Source organism: Salvia splendens, chromosome 4 (genome assembly GCF_004379255.2).
Source record: "Salvia splendens isolate huo1 chromosome 4, SspV2, whole genome shotgun sequence".
NCBI classification, from domain to species: Eukaryota; Viridiplantae; Streptophyta; class Magnoliopsida; order Lamiales; family Lamiaceae; genus Salvia; species Salvia splendens.
In genome coordinates this window covers 8,016,568-8,035,725 of record NC_056035.1, presented here as the reverse complement: position 1 = coordinate 8,035,725, position 19,158 = coordinate 8,016,568, and the positions used below count along the sequence as shown (strand labels likewise).

Below are 19,158 nucleotides of genomic sequence, written 5' to 3'. Positions count from 1 at the left end.
AAATGAAACTAGCCATTTGACACCATGCTGCTAGTCGACAAGAGACAGACGAGACGACGGATCAGATGTGCCACCAACAAGCCAAGCTTCAGACTTAGTAGTTTAATTAATTTCTTAGATTTTAGATGTAGATATTAGATTTAGATTTTAGGGGCGTTTCTATGAATTTTTACTTCAAAAATGTGATTATGTGATTCAATCTTCAGAATGTGAATATGTGAGTCAATACGCGGATATGTGATAAAGTCTTCTTCTTGTTATTACCGTATGAAGTTGATGGGGTACGGACTAAACAAGCCCAATAGCAGTGACGGCCCATCAGCCCAAAAGCCCAAGGAAGAGTATCAGTTCGGCATTACCAAAGAGTTCGGCCCCAGCCTACAGCTCGGTAAAAGCCGACCAGTCAAGCTCTACTCTCAGATCGGCTAAAGCTGCTCGGCAATAGTTCAGCAGTTCGGTCTCAGTATTCGACCGAACTGGAAGATAGTCAACTCATGCAGGATCACATGCAGGATAGTGGACCAAGTACAGAGATAGTGGACTCATGCAGGATCTCATGCAAGATAGTGGACCCATGCAGGATCTCCATGACCTCCACGACATCCACAACCATCATTAGTGGTGATGCAAGCCACGATCTTAGTTCAATGTATAAATAGAACTTAGATCAGATAGAAAAAGGTTAAGTTCTAAAGAAGTTCTCTAGAGATCAAATATCAAATAGCAAGTCTGTATTGTAAGCTGTAGAAAACAGATCAAGCAATACAACTCTGCCCTCTTTTCTTCCCGTGGACGTAGATTTACCTCAGTAAATCGAACCACGTAAATCTCTGTGTCGTGATCTGTATTTTCCTGCATTCATCACCATAAAAAATTCGCCAAACCATCACTGGCGCCGTCTGTGGGAAACAGAGAACCAAATTTGTGATAAAGCGAATTTTTGACCCTTTTTCCACCCAAAAAAAAAAAAAATGCATACCAGATCACATACTACCCGTAATACCGTTCGTGAAAACCATGAGGAAGCTAGTCCAGCCCGCAGGTCCGGAAAACAGCCTCGGGAGACATCTACTTCCAGTTTTCACGATGAAGGAACAAGCCGCTCAAAAGGTCCACACACCGAGTCTTCCCAGCAGCCTGATTTGAATGAGGCTGTCAAGCTGTTCTTGGCTGAGAAGCAGGATGAGTTCTTAGCCTTCCTGCAAAAGAGCCAAGAACCGAAGACGAAAACGGTGGATTCTCCTTCCTCATCCAGACATGAAAGTCACTACCGCAGTAGTGCCGTGTCTTCCAGGAAGAAGAATCCTCAACCCCGACATGTTCCTGTTCCTCCTCGGTACCGGAATCACAAGAGATCTCCATCTCCTCCATACCGAAGAGATGTCGGGTTCGCCATGTACGGAGCATTGAAGACTCCGTTCTCGGACGATATCACCCGAACTCCCTTGCCACAGAACTACCGAACTCCGTCGATGACTTATGACGGGTTAGTGGATCCTCATGATTTCTTGGGACGCTATCAGTATAACATGGCGAACCAGGGTCTCAATGAGGTCCATATGTGCAAGCTGTTTCCCGAGCTGCTTATCGGGAACGCAAGAAGGTGGTTCGATAGCCTCCCCCAAGGCAGCATTAGATCTTACCGAGATCTAATGGATGCTTTCCACAGGAGGTTCTTTCAGAAAGCGGAAGCCCGAATCACTTCGGCTCAGCTGCTTTCTATACGCCAAGGTCGCGACGAAAAGATCAGCGACTTTATGACGAGATTCCACAAGGAATGCCTACAAGTAGATGATCTCAATGATCTACTTGTCATTTCGGCATTCCAAAATGGAATCCTGCCCGGAGCTCTCTACAGAAAGCTCGTGGAATGCAGTCCGCAAACAGCTCAACAGATGTGGGACATTGCGGACCAGTTCTCCCGTGCCGATGAGGCAGACCGTCGCAAACGGTCTTTAGACAGCTCATCCCGAGGAGACAGGAGGAAGCCCGATCATAGCGATCAGGGACAAACTCGCCGAACTCCTTTTGGCGATCAGGGACATCCTCGCCGAACTCCTTTTGAAAGGATTCAAAGGACTCCGGTGCAAGACCGATTGGGGCCACGTCTCAATCCTGAGAAGCCACCCGCTCAGTTCGTACCATTGAACAAGTCAAGAGCGGAAATTTTCGAACTGCATTCCGATATGTTCGAAAAACCAAAGCGGATGACGAAATCGGCCGCGCGTCGACCTCAGGATCAATACTGCTCCTTCCATCAAGACCACGGTCACGATACCGAGGAGTGCCGACATTTGGCTGCAGGTATTGATGCTCTTGTGAAAGCAGGGACACTAAAAAAATACCAAAGCAAGCAGCCGAAAAAGAACAAAAAACAGAGAGGTGCGAACTGCGCTCCTCAGGATCCGAAAAGGCAACAGGATCCCGAAGACGATGACGAGCAGCAATATGATGGAGTAATCCTGACTATTGATGCTCTCCCTGCCGGGAAGACTAAATCGTCCCTGAAGTCAGAGCGCAGAGGCTTCAATCGAGAGGAGCCAACGCATAAAAGGCTGAAGCAGGACGAAGTGATTACATTTTCAGATGCAGATCCCGTCCCGGCCATCTCTCCTCATCAAGACGCTATTGTCATCCAAGCCGGAGTGGCAAACAAACTGATCCACAGAGTGTTTGTGGATACAGGAGCGTCAGTCAGCATTCTTTTTAAAGAATGTTTCGATAAACTAGAAGTGGATCCAGCTCGGCTTAGTCCGGCACCACTTCCTCTGAAAAGTTTCGCCCAGGAGGACACCCGCCCTGAAGGTATTATCAGCCTTCCGATCACGGTGGGAAAAGCGCCTACAAGCTCCAGTACGATGATCGAGTTCTTTGTGGTAAAAGCTCGGTCTCCGTACAACATTATCCTGGGAAGAGACTGGCTCAACGCAGTTCGGGCCGTTTGCTCTACTTATCATCTCACCATCAAGCTCCCCACTAAAGGGGGGATAGCGGTCATCCGAGGTGATCAAAAGAGAGCAAAAGAGTGTCTGCAGATTGCGCTTAAAAGTGCCGAGCAATCAGATCGGCATCATCAAGCATAGCAATCACAACAGCCGGAGTCAGAGGCAAGCGAAATGACCGAAGTCACACCAGAGCCGAACTCAATGACCGTTCAGTTATACGAAGATGATCCATCCAGAACGGTCAAGATCGGTTTCGCGGGAACGCCTCTACTCCGGGAAAAGACCATCCAGCTCCTCAAGGAGTACAAAGATGTCTTTGCATGGTCTCCGTTGGACATGACCGGAGTGCCCTCTGAGGTAATCACTCATCGGTTAAATATTGATCCATCAGTCCGGCCTATAAAACAGAAGCAAAGACTCTTTGCGGCAGAAAGAAATCAAGTCATCCATGACGAAGTCCGCCAATTACTGAAAGCGGATGTATTATTCGAGGTGAAATATCCCTCTTGGGTGGCCAATCCTGTGATGATCAAGAAAAAAGAAGGAGGATGGCGGATGTGCATAGATTTTACCGATCTAAACAAGCACTGTCCTAAAGATTGCTATCCCCTTCCGAACATAGACAAAAAAGTAGAAGCTTTGATCGGCTTCGAAATTTTCTGTTTTCTTGATTTGTACAAAGGCTACCACCAAGTCTTAATGGATGAGAATGATGCTCCAAAAACGGCTTTCATTACTGACTTCGGTATCTTTGCTTATAAAAAGATGCCGTTCGGTTTAAAGAATGCCGGAGCCACATATCAAAGGATGGTAGATAAGCTTTTTCGGCATTTGATCGGAAAGGAGGTTGAAGTGTATGTTGACGACATAGTCGTTAAAAGCAGAAGCACTTCGGAGTACGAAGACAATCTCAAGTCCACTCTCGACGTGCTCCGAAAAGCCAACCTCAAACTCAATCCCCAAAAATGTACCTTTTTGGTAGATTCGGGAAAGTTTCTAGGTTGTTGGGTTTCAAAGGAAGGACTCAAGGCAAATCCGCTAAAAGTTCAAGTTGTTCAGAACATGGCAATGCCGAAGTCCATACATGATGTGCAAAGGCTAACTGGATGTCTAGCCGCACTGAATAGATTCCTTTCCCAAGCAGCCGAAAAGCAAATGCCATTCTTCAAAGTGTTAAAGAAGGCACCAAAGTTTGAGTGGGGAGTCGAGCAGAAAAAGGCTTTTGACGAGCTCAAAAGTTATTTAGCCGAGCTTCCTATTCTCTCTGCTCCAACAGATGCTGAAGTGATATTCTTATACTTAGCGGCATCGGATCAGACCATTAGCGCGGTGCTTGTACGAGAAGAAGGCCTAAAGCAGCTTCCCATCTACTTTACAAGCCGAGCATTAAGAGGTCCAGAAACAAGGTATCAACCTCTGGAAAAAATTGCTCTGGCATTAGTAAATGCAGCAAGGAGACTGCGGCCATATTTCTATGCTCACAAGGTATGCGTCTTAACCGATCTTCCACTTCGGCAAGTTTTGACCAAGCCAGAAGCATCAGGCAGAATCGCCAAATGGGCCATAGAGTTGGGAGAACACTCAATCGAATACCTACCTCGGAAAGCCATCAAGGGACAAGCCTTGGCAGATTTTCTTGCAGAAGCAAAGTTCGATCAAGCAATCCCTGTCATTGCCGAACAGAAAAATTCTACCAATGCCGAACTAGCACAGCCCCTGGAATCCGAGGTAGAGCCACCGGACTGCTGGAGCGGATTCGTAGATGGAGCTTCGAATAAAACGGGAAGTGGAGCTGGTATTTTACTTATCGCTCCCGACGGACACGAGGTAACTTACTCACTTCGGTTCTTATTCCCAACTACTAATAATGAAGCCGAATACGAAGCTCTCCTTGCCGGACTCAAGCTAGCGCAAAGTCTATTTATCAAGTCTCTCAAAATCCATTGTGATTCACAAGTCGTAGTGAATCACATGTTGGGTACAAGTGAAGCCCGTGATGAGAGGATGAGGAAATATTGGGACAAAGCGCAAAGCATTAGCCGAAGTTTCTCTTATTTTCGGATAATCCGCATTCCCAGAGCGGAAAACAGCCGAGCAGATATTTTGAGTAAGTTAGCCTCATATCCAAGTTCAAAGGTGGAGGAATTGATGCACAGAAGCATTGATGAAGCTGAGGTACATTCAGTAGCCAGCTCGCCGAACTGGATGACGCCGATCTTACAGTATCTAGATCAAGGACAACTGCCCGAGGATAAGAGAGAAGCTCGGAAAATCACATGCCGAGCACTTCGGTACGAACTTCATGGAGGAGTCCTATACAGAAAGTCCTACCTTCAGCCGTTATTGCGATGTGTAGGGCCAGAAGAGACGGACTACATCCTTAGAGAAGTTCATGAAGGATCTTGCGGTAGCCACATCGGAGCTAGAGCTTTAGCTACAAAAGTTCTGAGATGGGGGTATTATTGGCCAACTTTGGTACAAGAAGCAGTGCAGCTCGTCAAAACATGTACGAAGTGCCAAATCCATGCAAATATCCCAAGGATGCCGCAGACCGATCTATACACTATGCAAAGCCCTTGGCCTTTTATGCAATGGGGCATAGACATAGTAGGGCCACTACCACAAGCTCCTCGGCAAATGAAATTCCTTATCGTTGCCATGGATTACTTTACAAAGTGGGTAGAGGCTGAACCATTAGCTACGATAACGAGCTCGAAGGCATTGGATTTCGTCTGGAAGAACATAGTGTGCCGATTTGGCTTACCCCACATCCTCATTTCGGATAACGGGACTCAGTTCACCGACAAGACATTCAAGAATTGGTGCCAAGAGCTGAATATTCAACAGCGGTTCACTTCGGTCTCCCACCCACAAGCAAACGGACAAACGGAGGTAACAAACCGTATCTTGGTGAAAGGGTTGAAAGCTCGGTTAGAACAAGCCAAAGGACAATGGGTAGAAAATCTCCCTCAAGTCCTATGGTCCTACCGAACTACACCCAAAGCTTCCAACGGTGAAACTCCGTACAGTCTGGTGTACGGCACTGAAGCCGTGATTCCGGTTGAGATCGGCGTACCCAGTCCCCGAACTCTAAATTTCTCCTCAGAAATGAATGATGACGGACTGAGAGCCGAACTAGATCTGGCCGAAGAAAGAAGAGAATTGGCCTGCATAAAAACAGCCAAGTACAAGGAGCAAGTAGCCCGGTATTATAACCAAAGGGTGAAAAAGCTGCAATTTCAAGTGGGAGATCTTGTCTTGAGAAACAACGAAGTAAGCCGAGCAGAAAAGCTGGGCAAGCTCGAACCCACATGGGAAGGTCCATATCGGGTGTCAGAAGTCCTCGGCAAAGGGTCTTACAAATTGACTCACATATCAGGAGAACAAGTACCCCGAACATGGCACATTTCCAACCTCAAGAAGTTCCATTTGTAAGAGACAGTCTGGTCAGTCCGTCTTGTGTCTAGTTCGGTCCTAGAGGTATGTGTTTTCTTTGTTTTTTTACTTTGTCTATGTGCTTTTTGTTTGTCTATGTGCGTCTCGTTCGTTTATGTACGTCTTGCTTGTCTAGGTGTGTTTTGTCTGTCTATGTGCGTGTCGTCTCTTACAAATGTTACTGAGGTATCTTGTTCTTCAAAGGCTGATCCCCTTTTTAGAACATATATAAGCCAACGATTGTGAGTCCAAGCTTCTAAGAAGGATACAAGACCACAATTCAGCTTAAAAAACAAGCAGTTCGTCTGAAACGAACTGCAACAATAAGCCAACGATTGTGAGTCCAAGCTTCTAAGGAGGATACAAGACCACAATTCGGCTTAAGAAACAAGCAGTTCGTCTGAAACGAACTGCAACAAAGGGAAAGTCCGATCCACGCGATAAAACTCGCCGAATTAGGACAAGGGAAAGTCCGATCCACGCGATAAAACTCGCCAAATTAGGACAAGGGAAAGTCCGATCCGAGCGATAAAACTCGCCAAATTAGGACACAAGCTTAGTCCGGTCAAAGAAATTTACTTCATAAGACCAAAGACGAGTCCGGTCAAAGAAGTTTACTTCATAAAACCAAAGACGAGTCCGGTCAAAGAAGTTTATTTCATAAGACCGAGGACTAAGTCCGGTCAAAGAAGTTTACTTCATAAAGACCAAAGACGAGTCCGGTCAAAGAAGCTTACTTCATAAGACCGAGGACGAGCACGATGAAATTTTTTCGCTGAGCTGTAAATACGCAGTGATAGAAGCGAAATGAAGATTTCATTTATTAAAACTTGTTCGGCATACAACTCCGCTGCCCTACGAGAAGGCGTTACGCTATTACAAAGGACTATTCTACTGTCCCTGGTTGCTAAAGTTGAGCCATCTATTCACAAAATCCTCGTGAAGCCGAGTTCGGGCGTTCTCGGCAGCTGAAGAATAAGCAGGTCGACGAGATGCTCTAATCGACCTACCGCCTCTTCCCTGAGCCCGGGAAGCTCTAGCACCTCGGCGGCGAAGAGTCTCTTCACGAAGCATTTGTTGATCTTGCTCACTCATAATCACAGCTCCTCTACGAACTTCAGTCCGTCCTTGTCTTGACGTTTCCGGTTGCTCCTGAGTCCGTTCTCGTCTTGACGTTTCCGGCTGTTCCTGAGTTCGTTGCTGACTTGGAGTAGGGTTTTGAGCAAGTGAATCAGGGGTTTGAGCTGGAGTGTGACCATCTGTTGGCGGGAAATGCCTAAGGAATCTCTCGACTGAGGGACGCCGGGAAAGAATGATGTCGTACCGAGAAGCCCAGCGCCGCAATGATTTCACGACTTGTTGGCAAGCCGAGCTCTCCAGCGCATTGTTCCTCCGGAGTACATGATATTCATCCCACAATTCGTCAACTCGTTCCTGAACTTCAGAGATGGTCATTCCCCCGCGCCTGCAGATGAAATCCTCATACGCAGTCCTCTCAGCGACGGCGGTATTCAGCTCGGCCTCCAGATCTTTCTTTTCGGACTCTAAGTCCTTATTGTCGGCCTCCAGCTTCACTGAACGAGCCAAGAGTTCGTCATTCTTCACCTGGTCAGCTATGGCTCTTTTCTCAGCTTCGTCTAAAGCCGAAGAGTACAGCCGCTTCCAGTGAAGTACCTCCAGCTCCTTAAGAGTTCAGAATATAGAGCAGCTATGTCAGTTCGGCATTTCAGATTACTGAGCAGGTAGTAAACCACAACAGGAGTAAAAGAGAGTACGAAAGGCTATACGAAGACACAAGAGCAGAAAGAAGAATTTTTTCATTCATAAGAAAAAATTTTTTCTACACAAGGGCTTCAAGGCCGTTTTACAAGAAGGAAGAAACTAAACTAAGAGAAGGGAGACGAAATCATACTCCGCTAGCTTCGTCTCCGCCTTCTCGGTGAGGTTCAGCTTCCTTCTCCTTGTCTGCTTCAGCTTCAGCCTCGGCCTCCCTGCTCTCCCCAGCCTGCTCGGCGCCACCGTAGCCGATCTGCTGCGCCTCCTGCTCGGCCTGCTCATCGCCGGTCTGCCGCTCATGCTGCTCGGTCTCACCCTCTCCATGGAAAATTGGAGCGGGTGAAACTGACCCTATGGAGGCAAAGATAGCCTCCATGTTCTCATCACGGTCAGCTCGACAACTACGAACTTGGTCTGCAGAAAGCAGGACCGAGGACGAAGCAAGCTCCTCAAGCACCGGCAGACTCTGAAGCCGAGCTGCTATCTCTCGGCCATACAGCGGCAGGATTACTTCGGGACCCTGCTCGGCTTTATCGGTCATCAGTTTCAGCAGATCACCGACAAAGGCCGAAAATTGGTTGCTCAGAAAGAGTTTCTCCGCGAAAGCACGGAGAGCCTCTCCTTGGGCAACCACGGCAGCAGCATCCCTCCGTTTCGTCTGCTCTCGCTGGATGACGAGCTGGTTTTTGGCAAACTGAGCTTCATCCTGGGCCGAAATCCTAGCAGCTCTGGCTTTCTCAAAGTTGGCCTCAGCCTGTTCGGCCCGATGACAAGCAGCCGCCAACTTCCTCTGCATCTCAGCATAGTCATTGGACGCTTTGGAGAGTTCGACGGCGACGAGCTTGGAGAGCATATCGTTCCTCTGAAAATGGATAAAGAAAAAAGTCAACAGAGGGCACCAAAAATACAGGAAAAAAGCAAAGCCAAAAAATCAAGAAGACAATTCACCTCGGCGAAGTCCGTGGGCCATGCAAAAGGCTCACAGACATTTTCCGAAGGGGGCCCCATGACGATGTCTCTCTCCGACGCTCTTGGGGGCTTCTGGGCCTTCCCCTTCCCCTTTGCCGAAGTCGACTCCGGCTTCTTCGGATCCGAAGAGGTTTTTTGCCTCTTCGGAGTCCTCTCGGCATCAGACGCCGAGCTGGTGGTTTTCGGCCTCTCCGGCTCCTTGGACTCCGAAGATTTGCGGCTCAGCTTATTCAATATGTTCACTACCGAAAAACAAGGAAACAAGGTTAGTTTTCGCCGCTAAAGCAGTAAGGCATAAAAAAGAAATCCTCACCCTCAGTCTCTTCGTCCGAAGACGAGATATTGAACACGAGGTCGCCCTTGACGAGCTCAGTTTCCGAGTATTGTTTCCTAATCATAGGAATCTTATTGAGCTCGCCCTCGAGCTCGGCCAACGGTTCTAACCGAGGATGGGGAATCACGGACTTCGGCCCTCTCCAAGGAAAGCCCGGAGCCGAAGTCCTATTATAAAAAAAGAAACGGTTTTGCCATTTCGGCCACTTGGTTTTGCAGAAGGCCCTAAAAGGCTGTAAGGGGATCAAGTAAAACCAAGATCCCTTCCTCTTAAACTGGAAAAAATTCAGGATTGCCCGCAGAGACAGATCCTTATCTAGCCTACGAAGTTCGGCAGCAAAAGCCGACAAGTGCCTCCAAGAATTCGGAGTCACCTGACCTAAAGGGAGTTGAAAAAAATCAAGAAGCTCTACAAAAGGTGGGGGAAGAGGGAAACGAAGCCCGCATTCTAAGCAGGCTTCGTAAACGGTGGCATAACCCTCCGGCGGGTCGTTAGCCCTATGATCATCGTCGGGAACCACCGCCTTCCCCCCGGGAAGAAGATATTTTTCGTGTAGAGATATCACGGTGTCCTTACTCAAGACGCTGTGAAAGTATTCTACAGTCTTCTCCCCGGACTCTTTCCGGCTAGAAGACCCCTTGCCCCCTTTCCTACCGCTACCTAACTCAGAAGAAGAAGAAGAAGACATAGTTCTTACTCTTCGAAAGTCTGAAGAAATTCTCAAAGAATTCTTGAAAGCAGAAGAAAATTTTTACGCGAAGGAGACAGAGTGCAGAAGAAGCTATAGCAAAAGTATTCAAATGATGAAGAAGGGACGTATTTATCAGATTCGGAGAAGATTTCAAAATCATCGCACCGTTTCGAATCCCACCTTTTCAGGATTCAACGGCCGGATTTTACTGTCGCATTTAATGCAGTCACGCGCAAGGCACGTCCCCTGACGTCAGCCTCCCCCGTACCTTTATCCAGAATGCCGAAGTGACTCGCTTCGCCGAAGTGATTCACTTCGCTTTTCGGGGGGGGTAGTGATGGGGTACGGACTAAACAAGCCCAATAGCAGTGACGGCCCATCAGCCCAAAAGCCCAAGGAAGAGTATCAGTTCGGCATTACCAAAGAGTTCGGCCCCAGCCTACAGCTCGGTAAAAGCCGACCAGTCAAGCTCTACTCTCAGATCGGCTAAAGCTGCTCGGCAATAGTTCAGCAGTTCGGTCTCAGTATTCGACCGAACTGGAAGATAGTCAACTCATGCAGGATCACAGGCAGGATAGTGGACCAAGTACAGAGATAGTGGACTCATGCAGGATCTCATGCAAGATAGTGGACCCATGCAGGATCTCCATGACCTCCACGACATCCACAACCATCATTAGTGGTGATGCAAGCCACGATCTTAGTTCAATGTATAAATAGAACTTAGATCAGATAGAAAAAGGTTAAGTTCTAAAGAAGTTCTCTAGAGATCAAATATCAAATAGCAAGTCTGTATTGTAAGCTGTAGAAAACAGATCAAGCAATACAACTCTGCCCTCTTTTCTTCCCGTGGACGTAGATTTACCTCAGTAAATCGAACCACGTAAATCTCTGTGTCGTGATCTGTATTTTCCTGCATTCATCACCATCAAAAATTCGCCAAACCATCAGAAGTTATGGATCATGGACCACTACTATTATTAATTTCACCTAATAATAAGTATACTTATGAGACGTTTTCCAGAATACAGATATTCGTATAGCCAACTACCGTGCACAAAAGTTTTGGCATCCAAACAATCAACACAAACTTGCTGTCTGAACGATGAACACATTTTTGATACATAATTCAAATATACAAGCTTTAACATTTTAGCCGCTGCATCGATCATTCATTCCATCGAGTGATCCGACGGGTGAACGCGTATAATTTTAGTTTCAAATTATTGAGTTGTTCAATATTTTATTCACATGTACATTTATTTTAGTTCACGATTACAGGTGGACCTCTATTATACTGAGCTCTAAAATATTGCTAAAAACATCATGTGGATGAACTACTCCACTTATTATTCGGCATACTGTAATGCAAAAAGTAATTGTTTGAATAAGTCTGGTCAAGTGAATTTTTGTATGATCTACGTGAAATTTCTAATTTTGAAATAATTAAACACCACATATTACTCATCTACATTATTTTATTTACAACTTAATTATACTATTACACTATAATATTACTAATGATGTGGTAACCACTATCCACTAATACTATATTTTATCTTTATCTTATTTTACCAATTATACATTAAAATCGGTATCAAACCAATTTGTTCATACATTTTTGGGACAAAGGAACTATTTTTTCCGCATCTGATAAGTTAACGTATGATAGATTAATAAAAACGCACTTCATTAAAAATAAAATAAAATTTACAACATAAAATAAAAATACAACTTAGATTTCAAAAAAACAAAAAAAAAACACATAATTAAAATCCTAATAAAATAAAAATTACATAATTTAAAATACAATTTTATAGGGAAAAAAACTACTCCGCCAGCGAATCATCCCTGAAGGCGGTGGAGGTGCACTGAAGCCACCTGGAGGCGGAATACCAAGTTGTCTTGTCATAAACTCAATTCCGACAAGATGGGCTTGGTATTGGGGATGCGTCATGCGGGAAGTGTCCGCCATTGTGGCGGTCATGTACATGGACATTAGGGAGTTCGAGGGTGCCCCTGAGCCCGAGCCCGCCTGGCTTGATTCGGCTCGGCCCCTTCTCCCTCTAGCCTCCTTCACCGCATTTCTCCCTTGCGGCCGACGGCGCCCGCGGGAGGACCCCCGGCATCGTCTGTCGTGCCCTCAACCTTCTGCGAAACAAACTCTTGTGCGGCGCTGCCCGAACCGCCCTCACTAGACGAGTATTGACCACCCGCCGTGTGCTTCGTGCGCTTCAAGGTCGAGCCCGAGCTGGACCGGACACCGCCGGCCCACCTTTCCTCGTCTTTGACGACCTCCCAAACATCGACATATTTGAATTGTTTGGCGGTGTCGTCGTAGTAGACTCGCAAAGCCGACCTCAGAATGTCGGCTCTCGTGGCTCCGCTTTGGTAATGAGCCGCTTCACTCTTGTGGATGGCGCAGAATTTTTTGAACTCTCTGTCGACTCGGTCAAAGTGAGCGCGGAGCATCTTATATGTGCGGCGGCGGGACCCCTTCGGCTTAATCTCCTTGTAGGCCTAGGTGACATTTTCCCAGAAGCACTTCCGGGGTTGATGATTCCCGACGATGGGATCGTACGAGACACTGATCCAGGCGTTGTACACCGCCAGCGTTTCTTTGGGGTTGTACGGATGCCGGCCTAGATCCTCCTCCTCCTCGTCCGCCTCCGCCCTAGAGCTTCCACCGCTTCGGACTCCTCCCCCGCCTCGGCCTTCTTCCTGCGTGGGTTCAAAGGAATAATCCTCCCGAATCTGGGATAATCCATGCGAATACCTCGGGGCGGAGGGACGGGCTTATGCATCCACATCAAAATGGGGTGGTTGGTACTCCCCGGCGTCGACGAACCGGATCCACTACCCAGGACAATGTACATGCCCCCCAGTCGCCGAACGCGTTGATGTCGAACCCGCCGGAGCCGCCACCGCCACCGCCAGAGTTTCCGTCGCCGGACATTTTGTGATGAGAGGTTAGATGAAAATTGGAGAGGAAATGTAGATGATTATATGTGTATTTGTGTGTGAAATGAGGATGAATTAGGAGTATTTATAGAGTAAAAAAATAAAGAAAAAAATGGTAATATTACCGTTTTTCGTTTTATTTTTTTTTTAATTCAGATTTAAAAAAATGATTTATTGCGTCAGCGCGTGGCGTCGGAGCGCGCCACGCCGCCCTGGCGCGTGGCGAGACGTCTCGCCATCCGTCACGGCGGGACGGAACGTGTGGCGGGCTGGGGACGAGACGGGGCGCTGCAACGCGTCACGCCGCCGTCTCGTGCTTTAGTGACGGATTACGGGCCACCCGCGTGACGAGTTGCAGGTGGCCTCACCCTATTATTTGACGCTACCACGCTTTTCATTTTTGAAATCGCGTTTTTAGACAAATATTTTCTCTAACCCTAGAAGTTTCTGGTTGCAAAATCTGAGCTCCTTCTCTTTAGCATTTCCCTCTATACTTTCCCTCCTCGCGCACTCAAACAGCACTTTCCCCTTTTTTGACGGGGATGGATCCCCTGCAGTGTATGGAAAACACAGCACGGTGCTGTGCATTGGAAACGACACCGTTTCATGTTTATTTGCCTTTAATTAGTTGTAATAGTTGAATGGCAATACTCCATAGTGAATGCGAATGCTTGGCCTTTTTTATTCTCTTTTTTTTTCTTTTACACCATATTACTTAGTAATTTATGTTCTTTATAATTTACTAGTAAACTTTAATTAGCAGTAATATTTAAATGGTACACTAGTAAATTGGCGATTTTTTATAATTAGAAAATGACGACGCATTTTTATATTTTGATGTTTCTTTTCCTCTTTATTAATTATTATAACTCAGTTTGTTTGATAATTCAATTTTTAATTAGATATTTGTATGCAAATATTTACATGTGTTTTGTATTATAATAGTTTAATTTATTTGATAATTTAATTTTTAATTAGATACTTTATTAATTATAAATTTAGTTATCTAATGATTTTATTTACTTACAACTTTATATATTTACTTGGATTTTTTTCTTCCTTTTATACTCTCTTAGTCCCATAAAATATATGTAGTTGGATAGTTGAATCTACATTATTATTTATGTTTAATGGGTTGTAATGGTAGACTATAATAGTATATATAAGTTATAAATTGATATACTCCATAGGTAATGAGTTGAGGACAAGTTTTCGTAAATGAAAATGTCATATTTTTGTGGGACGGGCGAAAATAGAAAGTGCACATATTTTTATTGGACAAATGATATATTATATATGTTCTTCCTTTTTTAGAAATGCAAGTCTGCAAAATAGTACTCCCTCCGTCCCATAAGAGAAGACACACTTGGGCAATAATATGAGATTTTATGAGATATTGTTTTGTATATTAAGTGGAGAGAGAAAATAGTATTTTTTAATTAATATAATAGAAAACTTTTTCTAAAATATAAAGTATAACATCTTTTGCAGGAAAATTTGAAAAAGAAAATGTGACTATCTATTACGAGGAGTAGTTTTTTTAAATTCCACTAAATTTATAATTAATAAAGTATTGAATTAAAAATTAAATTGTCAAGTAAACTTAACTATAATAATACACACATGTAAATATTTGCATACAAATATCTAATTAAAAATTGAATTATCAAACAAACTGAGTTATAATAATTAATAAAGAGGAAAAGAAACATCAAAATATAAAAATGCGTCGTCATTTTCTAATTATAAAAAATCGCCAATTTACTAGTGTACCATTTAAATATTACTGCTAATTAAAGTTTACTAGTAAATTATAAAGAACATAAATTACTAAGTAATATGGTGTAAAAGAAAAAAAAAAGAGAATAAAAAAGGCCAAGCATTCGTATTCACTATGGAGTATTGCCATTCAACTATTACAACTAATTAAAGGCAAATAAACATGAAACGGTGTCGTTTCCAATGCACAGCACCGTGCTGTGTTTTCCATACACTGCAGGGGATCCGTCCCCTTTTTTGACCAGTTATATTTTCATCTCTCAATTCATTTCCCCAAATGAAATGGGAAATGGAGATAGACGAGATTGAAGCCGTGCTCGAGAAAATATGGGATTTGCACGACAAGCTCAGCGACGCCATCCACTCTATCTCTCGAGCTCATTTCCTCAATTCTATTAAGAACCCCACCCGGAGGCCCGATGCTTTTTCTGTCAACCGGAAGAAGAAATCCCCTGACGATGATCCGGATAACAAAATCGGGTCGGGCTTTGTCTTCGTCAAGGAGTTCCGGATCGACGACGATGAAGTGGCGGTTCTCGAGGCCAAGAGCTTGTACTCTATTCGGACCGCCCTCGAGAATCTCGAAGACCAGCTTGAGTTCTTCCATGTCAGTCATGTCGAATTTCTTTTTCACCTGCATTTATTTCCTGTTGAATGATTTGGAATTAGTGAAGAATTTGGGGATCGATTTCGTGATATTTTGTTAATTGATAGGGTTTATTGTGCTATAGGAAGACCAATTTGAATGCGTTGCCACATATGTGAAATTCCGGTTGTGCATATTTTGGTTTCGTTTTCTTTTTCTGACCATAGTTTGGACGTCGTTTACATCTTCCGTCATGAGCCATAGGGAGAATAGGACTTGTATATAGACTCATAGTATACCTAGTAATATAGTATGTATTTTTGTGTTGGTTTCTGACAATGGAACAATTTAAAACTAAGATTGTTGCAATACATTGTTTGTTTTTGAAGTATTCATCATGCCTATATCAGTTATTCGATTTCTACCAAAAAATATTGCAGTGGGTTGAACTCTGGATAGAGCTGGAGAAATCAGTTTTATAAGCTGGAAATATTGAGTGTTCATCTGTGAAATTAGCTTATTGTGGATTTTTAGGCATTAGAATTTAGAAAGTGCTTTGATATGCATGCCTTAGTGAGCTAGCTAGCGTGTTCAAGGCTGTGAGGGTAAAGGGTGAAAGAATCACTGTTATGCCGTGCTCAACATAGATAGCTCTTTTCTCCTAGGAAGCTGTTTGATTCTAAGAATTTTGTGCGGTTTTGCATATTGATAATATTTATTACATGAAGTTTGTTTCTTCACCGGAAAAGTTAACTTGTTTCTAGATAACTTGTTTTCTGATGTTTTAATATCTGGAGACGAAAGGTTACTGAATAAGATTCTATGTTAGTTATTAACTCCATCATCTTTGAAAATCTTGCCTTAAAGGTGTACTCCATTTTGACATGTACATTGTTTTATGGAAAAGCATCGCTAAACACACCCATCTAATGTCGATTTACAGACTGTACAAACTCAACAGAAGGCAGAGAGAGATGCAGCGATAGCCCGTCTTGAACAAAGTCGTATTATCCTTGCAATGAGACTGGCTGATCATCAAGGAAAGAAATACAAAGTCATTGAAGAAGCGCAAGCTTTGGTAGGAGATGTGCGTGATGCAAGCCCTTTTGTTGCACCTGAACATCTATATGGCTCAACACCATATCCTTCCAATGAAAAGTTTGGGCCAGAGAAAGGGAAAAGGCCAAATGCAGTTGTCAATTTCCTTCTCTCGAGCTATGCTTTTGTTACAAAGTCCCTTAAATTGGATCAAACAGTTGGGATAGTGGGGAATGCTGCTTTGCTTGCTATAAGCATGCTTGCATTTTTACATCTTAATCAAATCGGTCACAAGATGCAAGATCCTCCAACTTTTGACAGAGAGAGAAGAAAGTTCCCTCAGTCGCGTGGTTCATCATCTGGTGATGCTTTAACACAGTTGGATGTCACGTTGGCTAGGGGTTGAGCAGTTGCAGCCCTTGATTGCTGAAAATAATGAATTGATTGCTGCTATGATGAAGAAGAGGGCCATAATGTGCATCTCCTCACCTTTTGGTAGATTAGGTTATTATGTGTGAGTTCTGTTAGCCTTACTTAGGTCAGTTCAATATGTTTTTGCAGCTTTCATCTTCATATTCTCACATCTTGTGAGGGAAGATGATTTTAATTTTTAACTTGAGACTCTTCAAATATTTGGCTGTGTATAGTGAAGATTTCAGGTTTTTTGTTTTGAATTTGTTTTTTCTATCTTCTTTATATAGAGGTTGAGTAAATACTGCCGCTGCTTATGAATCCGAGCTTTTTATTTCTACATATTATTAAAAATGTTTATATTTTAATTGTATGTTGATGCAGATTCGTGTTGGGGGTCTGTATTTTATGTCACATTAGTGAGGCCCTTGTCAAAGAAAATTACGCGCCTTAGGAATTTTTAAATAGCATGGAATATATGCTAGTATTTGGTTCACCACTGCTGGTGATATGCAAGGTCAAAAACGTCCAAAAAATCAATGGGCTACAATTTGTATGACAGTTTAAAGTCTTCTAATTCAAGAATTTATTGTACTCGGGAGTACTAGTATTTAAGGAACATAGCTGGATCTACACAACATTAGAGGATGCGGCGGCTTGTGGATACGTGGATGGTGTTGGGACTTTCCATTCTCTCCATAACAAGTGATGGATAACCTACACAACATTAAAGGATGCTCGGAACCAAAGCGTGCACGGAAAAAGAACATTATTTTCTCAAAGTAAGTGGCACGGAGTGGAACACACACACAGAGGGAGACTACGATGTCCACATGGGGTTAGCTTTCTTCCTTTCCATTTTACATAAGTTACGCGACTGCTGTGGATATGTTGGCTTTTTTAGCTTCTTGTGGTTGTGATGTATGTGCTAGTGTAAGGTTAGGCTAAGAGCTTTTTCTTTGTCTTCGCTGTCTTGGCTTGGTATGCGTAGTGCTCCAAATGGTTTTGATCTGCTGTTTTGATTTCTTTGTTTTTAGTTTTGTAACTCTTGCTCACCTCTCGCTGGGGGTTTGAGCATTTTGGTGCATCTGATGCACATATCGAAAAAATGAACATAGCTGACTGATAACAGTAACATTTCATCCTTTAAAAATAGAAACTTTTTATTTTGATTTGTATTTTCAAAACTAAACTTTCTATTTTAGAAAAATATATGTTATGTTTAATGAGGTATACACATTCTTCAGTAATCAGAATTTCTTTCTACCATTCTTTTATTTCAAATTATGCAATAAAATTTGCGTTTGAAAAGTTCTTTTTTAAAAGACATGAATAGGGAGTATGATATATTTGGGCTAATAGATTATGCTGCTTACGGTTGGGATTGGGCCGAGAGCAGATCGTTACTTTGCCTAGCCCTATTCTATTTCTTCTTCTTTTTGAATTTAATTAATTTTTAATTAAACCAGAAACGTAATCAAAATCTCTAAAACAAGTAAAGTATTGAAACTTTCCAAATTCTTATTCCCTATTTTAAGTATTTATGTTTTTCGAATTTTAGGACTATTAAGCTATATACACACATTTATAGGATATGGAGATATTATTCAAAAAATGACATTGGACTTCCCCCATTCAAACTGATGGCCGCAAACGGTGGTATCTCTTGAGTCTTGGCTCTAGCTAGGTACACACAATGGCGGATCCAGAAAATAAAATCCGTGGGGTCGGATATAATAAAAAATAATACTAATAAATATTCCCTCCGTCCCGCACTACTTGCACTTATTTCCTTTCTGGGCGTCCCAAGTTATTTGCACTCTTTCCATTTTTAGTAACAATTTATACCTACAGCCGTAATTGTTGACTTTGTCTATCACTCATTCCTTAATCTCCGTGCCCAAAAGGAAAGGTGCGAGTAGTGCGGGACGGATGGAGTATAATATTTAAATAATTATTTAAATATCATTATATTAATTAGTGATGAAATAACTTTATACTCCCTCCGTCCCCAAAGAATATGTACTTTGGGGTTGACACAAGTTTTAATGTAAAATTGGTAAAGTAAGAGAGAGGTGGAGAGAAAAAGTAATTAAAGTATTGTTAGTGGAGAATGGGTTCTACGTCATTAGAGAGAAAAGACTTTGTCAAATTAGAAAGTGCATATTCTTGTGCGACGGATTAAAAAGGAAAGAGTGGATATTCTTATGGGACGGAGAGAATATACAACATC

General features: G+C 43.4%; 1 protein-coding gene across 1 annotated transcript; it reads left to right on the top strand.

Annotated features, from left to right (window-relative positions):
* Positions 1–15,147: 15,147 nt before the first annotated feature.
* On the top strand, positions 15,148–17,227 carry LOC121797714 (plastid division protein PDV1-like). Its single transcript, XM_042196399.1, has 2 exons — positions 15,148–15,497; positions 16,420–17,227. Exons 1-2 carry the CDS (start codon positions 15,168–15,170, stop codon positions 16,918–16,920), a joined length of 831 nt encoding a protein of 276 aa, XP_042052333.1. The 5' UTR covers positions 15,148–15,167; the 3' UTR covers positions 16,921–17,227.
* The last annotated feature ends 1,931 nt before the right edge of the window (positions 17,228–19,158 follow it).

What these genes read in the sequence shown, in the direction of transcription:
- LOC121797714 (XM_042196399.1), top strand. Translation starts at nt 15,168, where the DNA reads ATGAAATGGGAAATGGAGATAGACGAGATTGAAGCCGTGCTCGAGAAA. An exon ending in ACCAGCTTGAGTTCTTCCAT is followed by an intron (nt 15,498 to 16,419) that starts GTCAGTCATGTC and finishes GTCGATTTACAG; the next exon opens with ACTGTACAAACTCAACAGAA.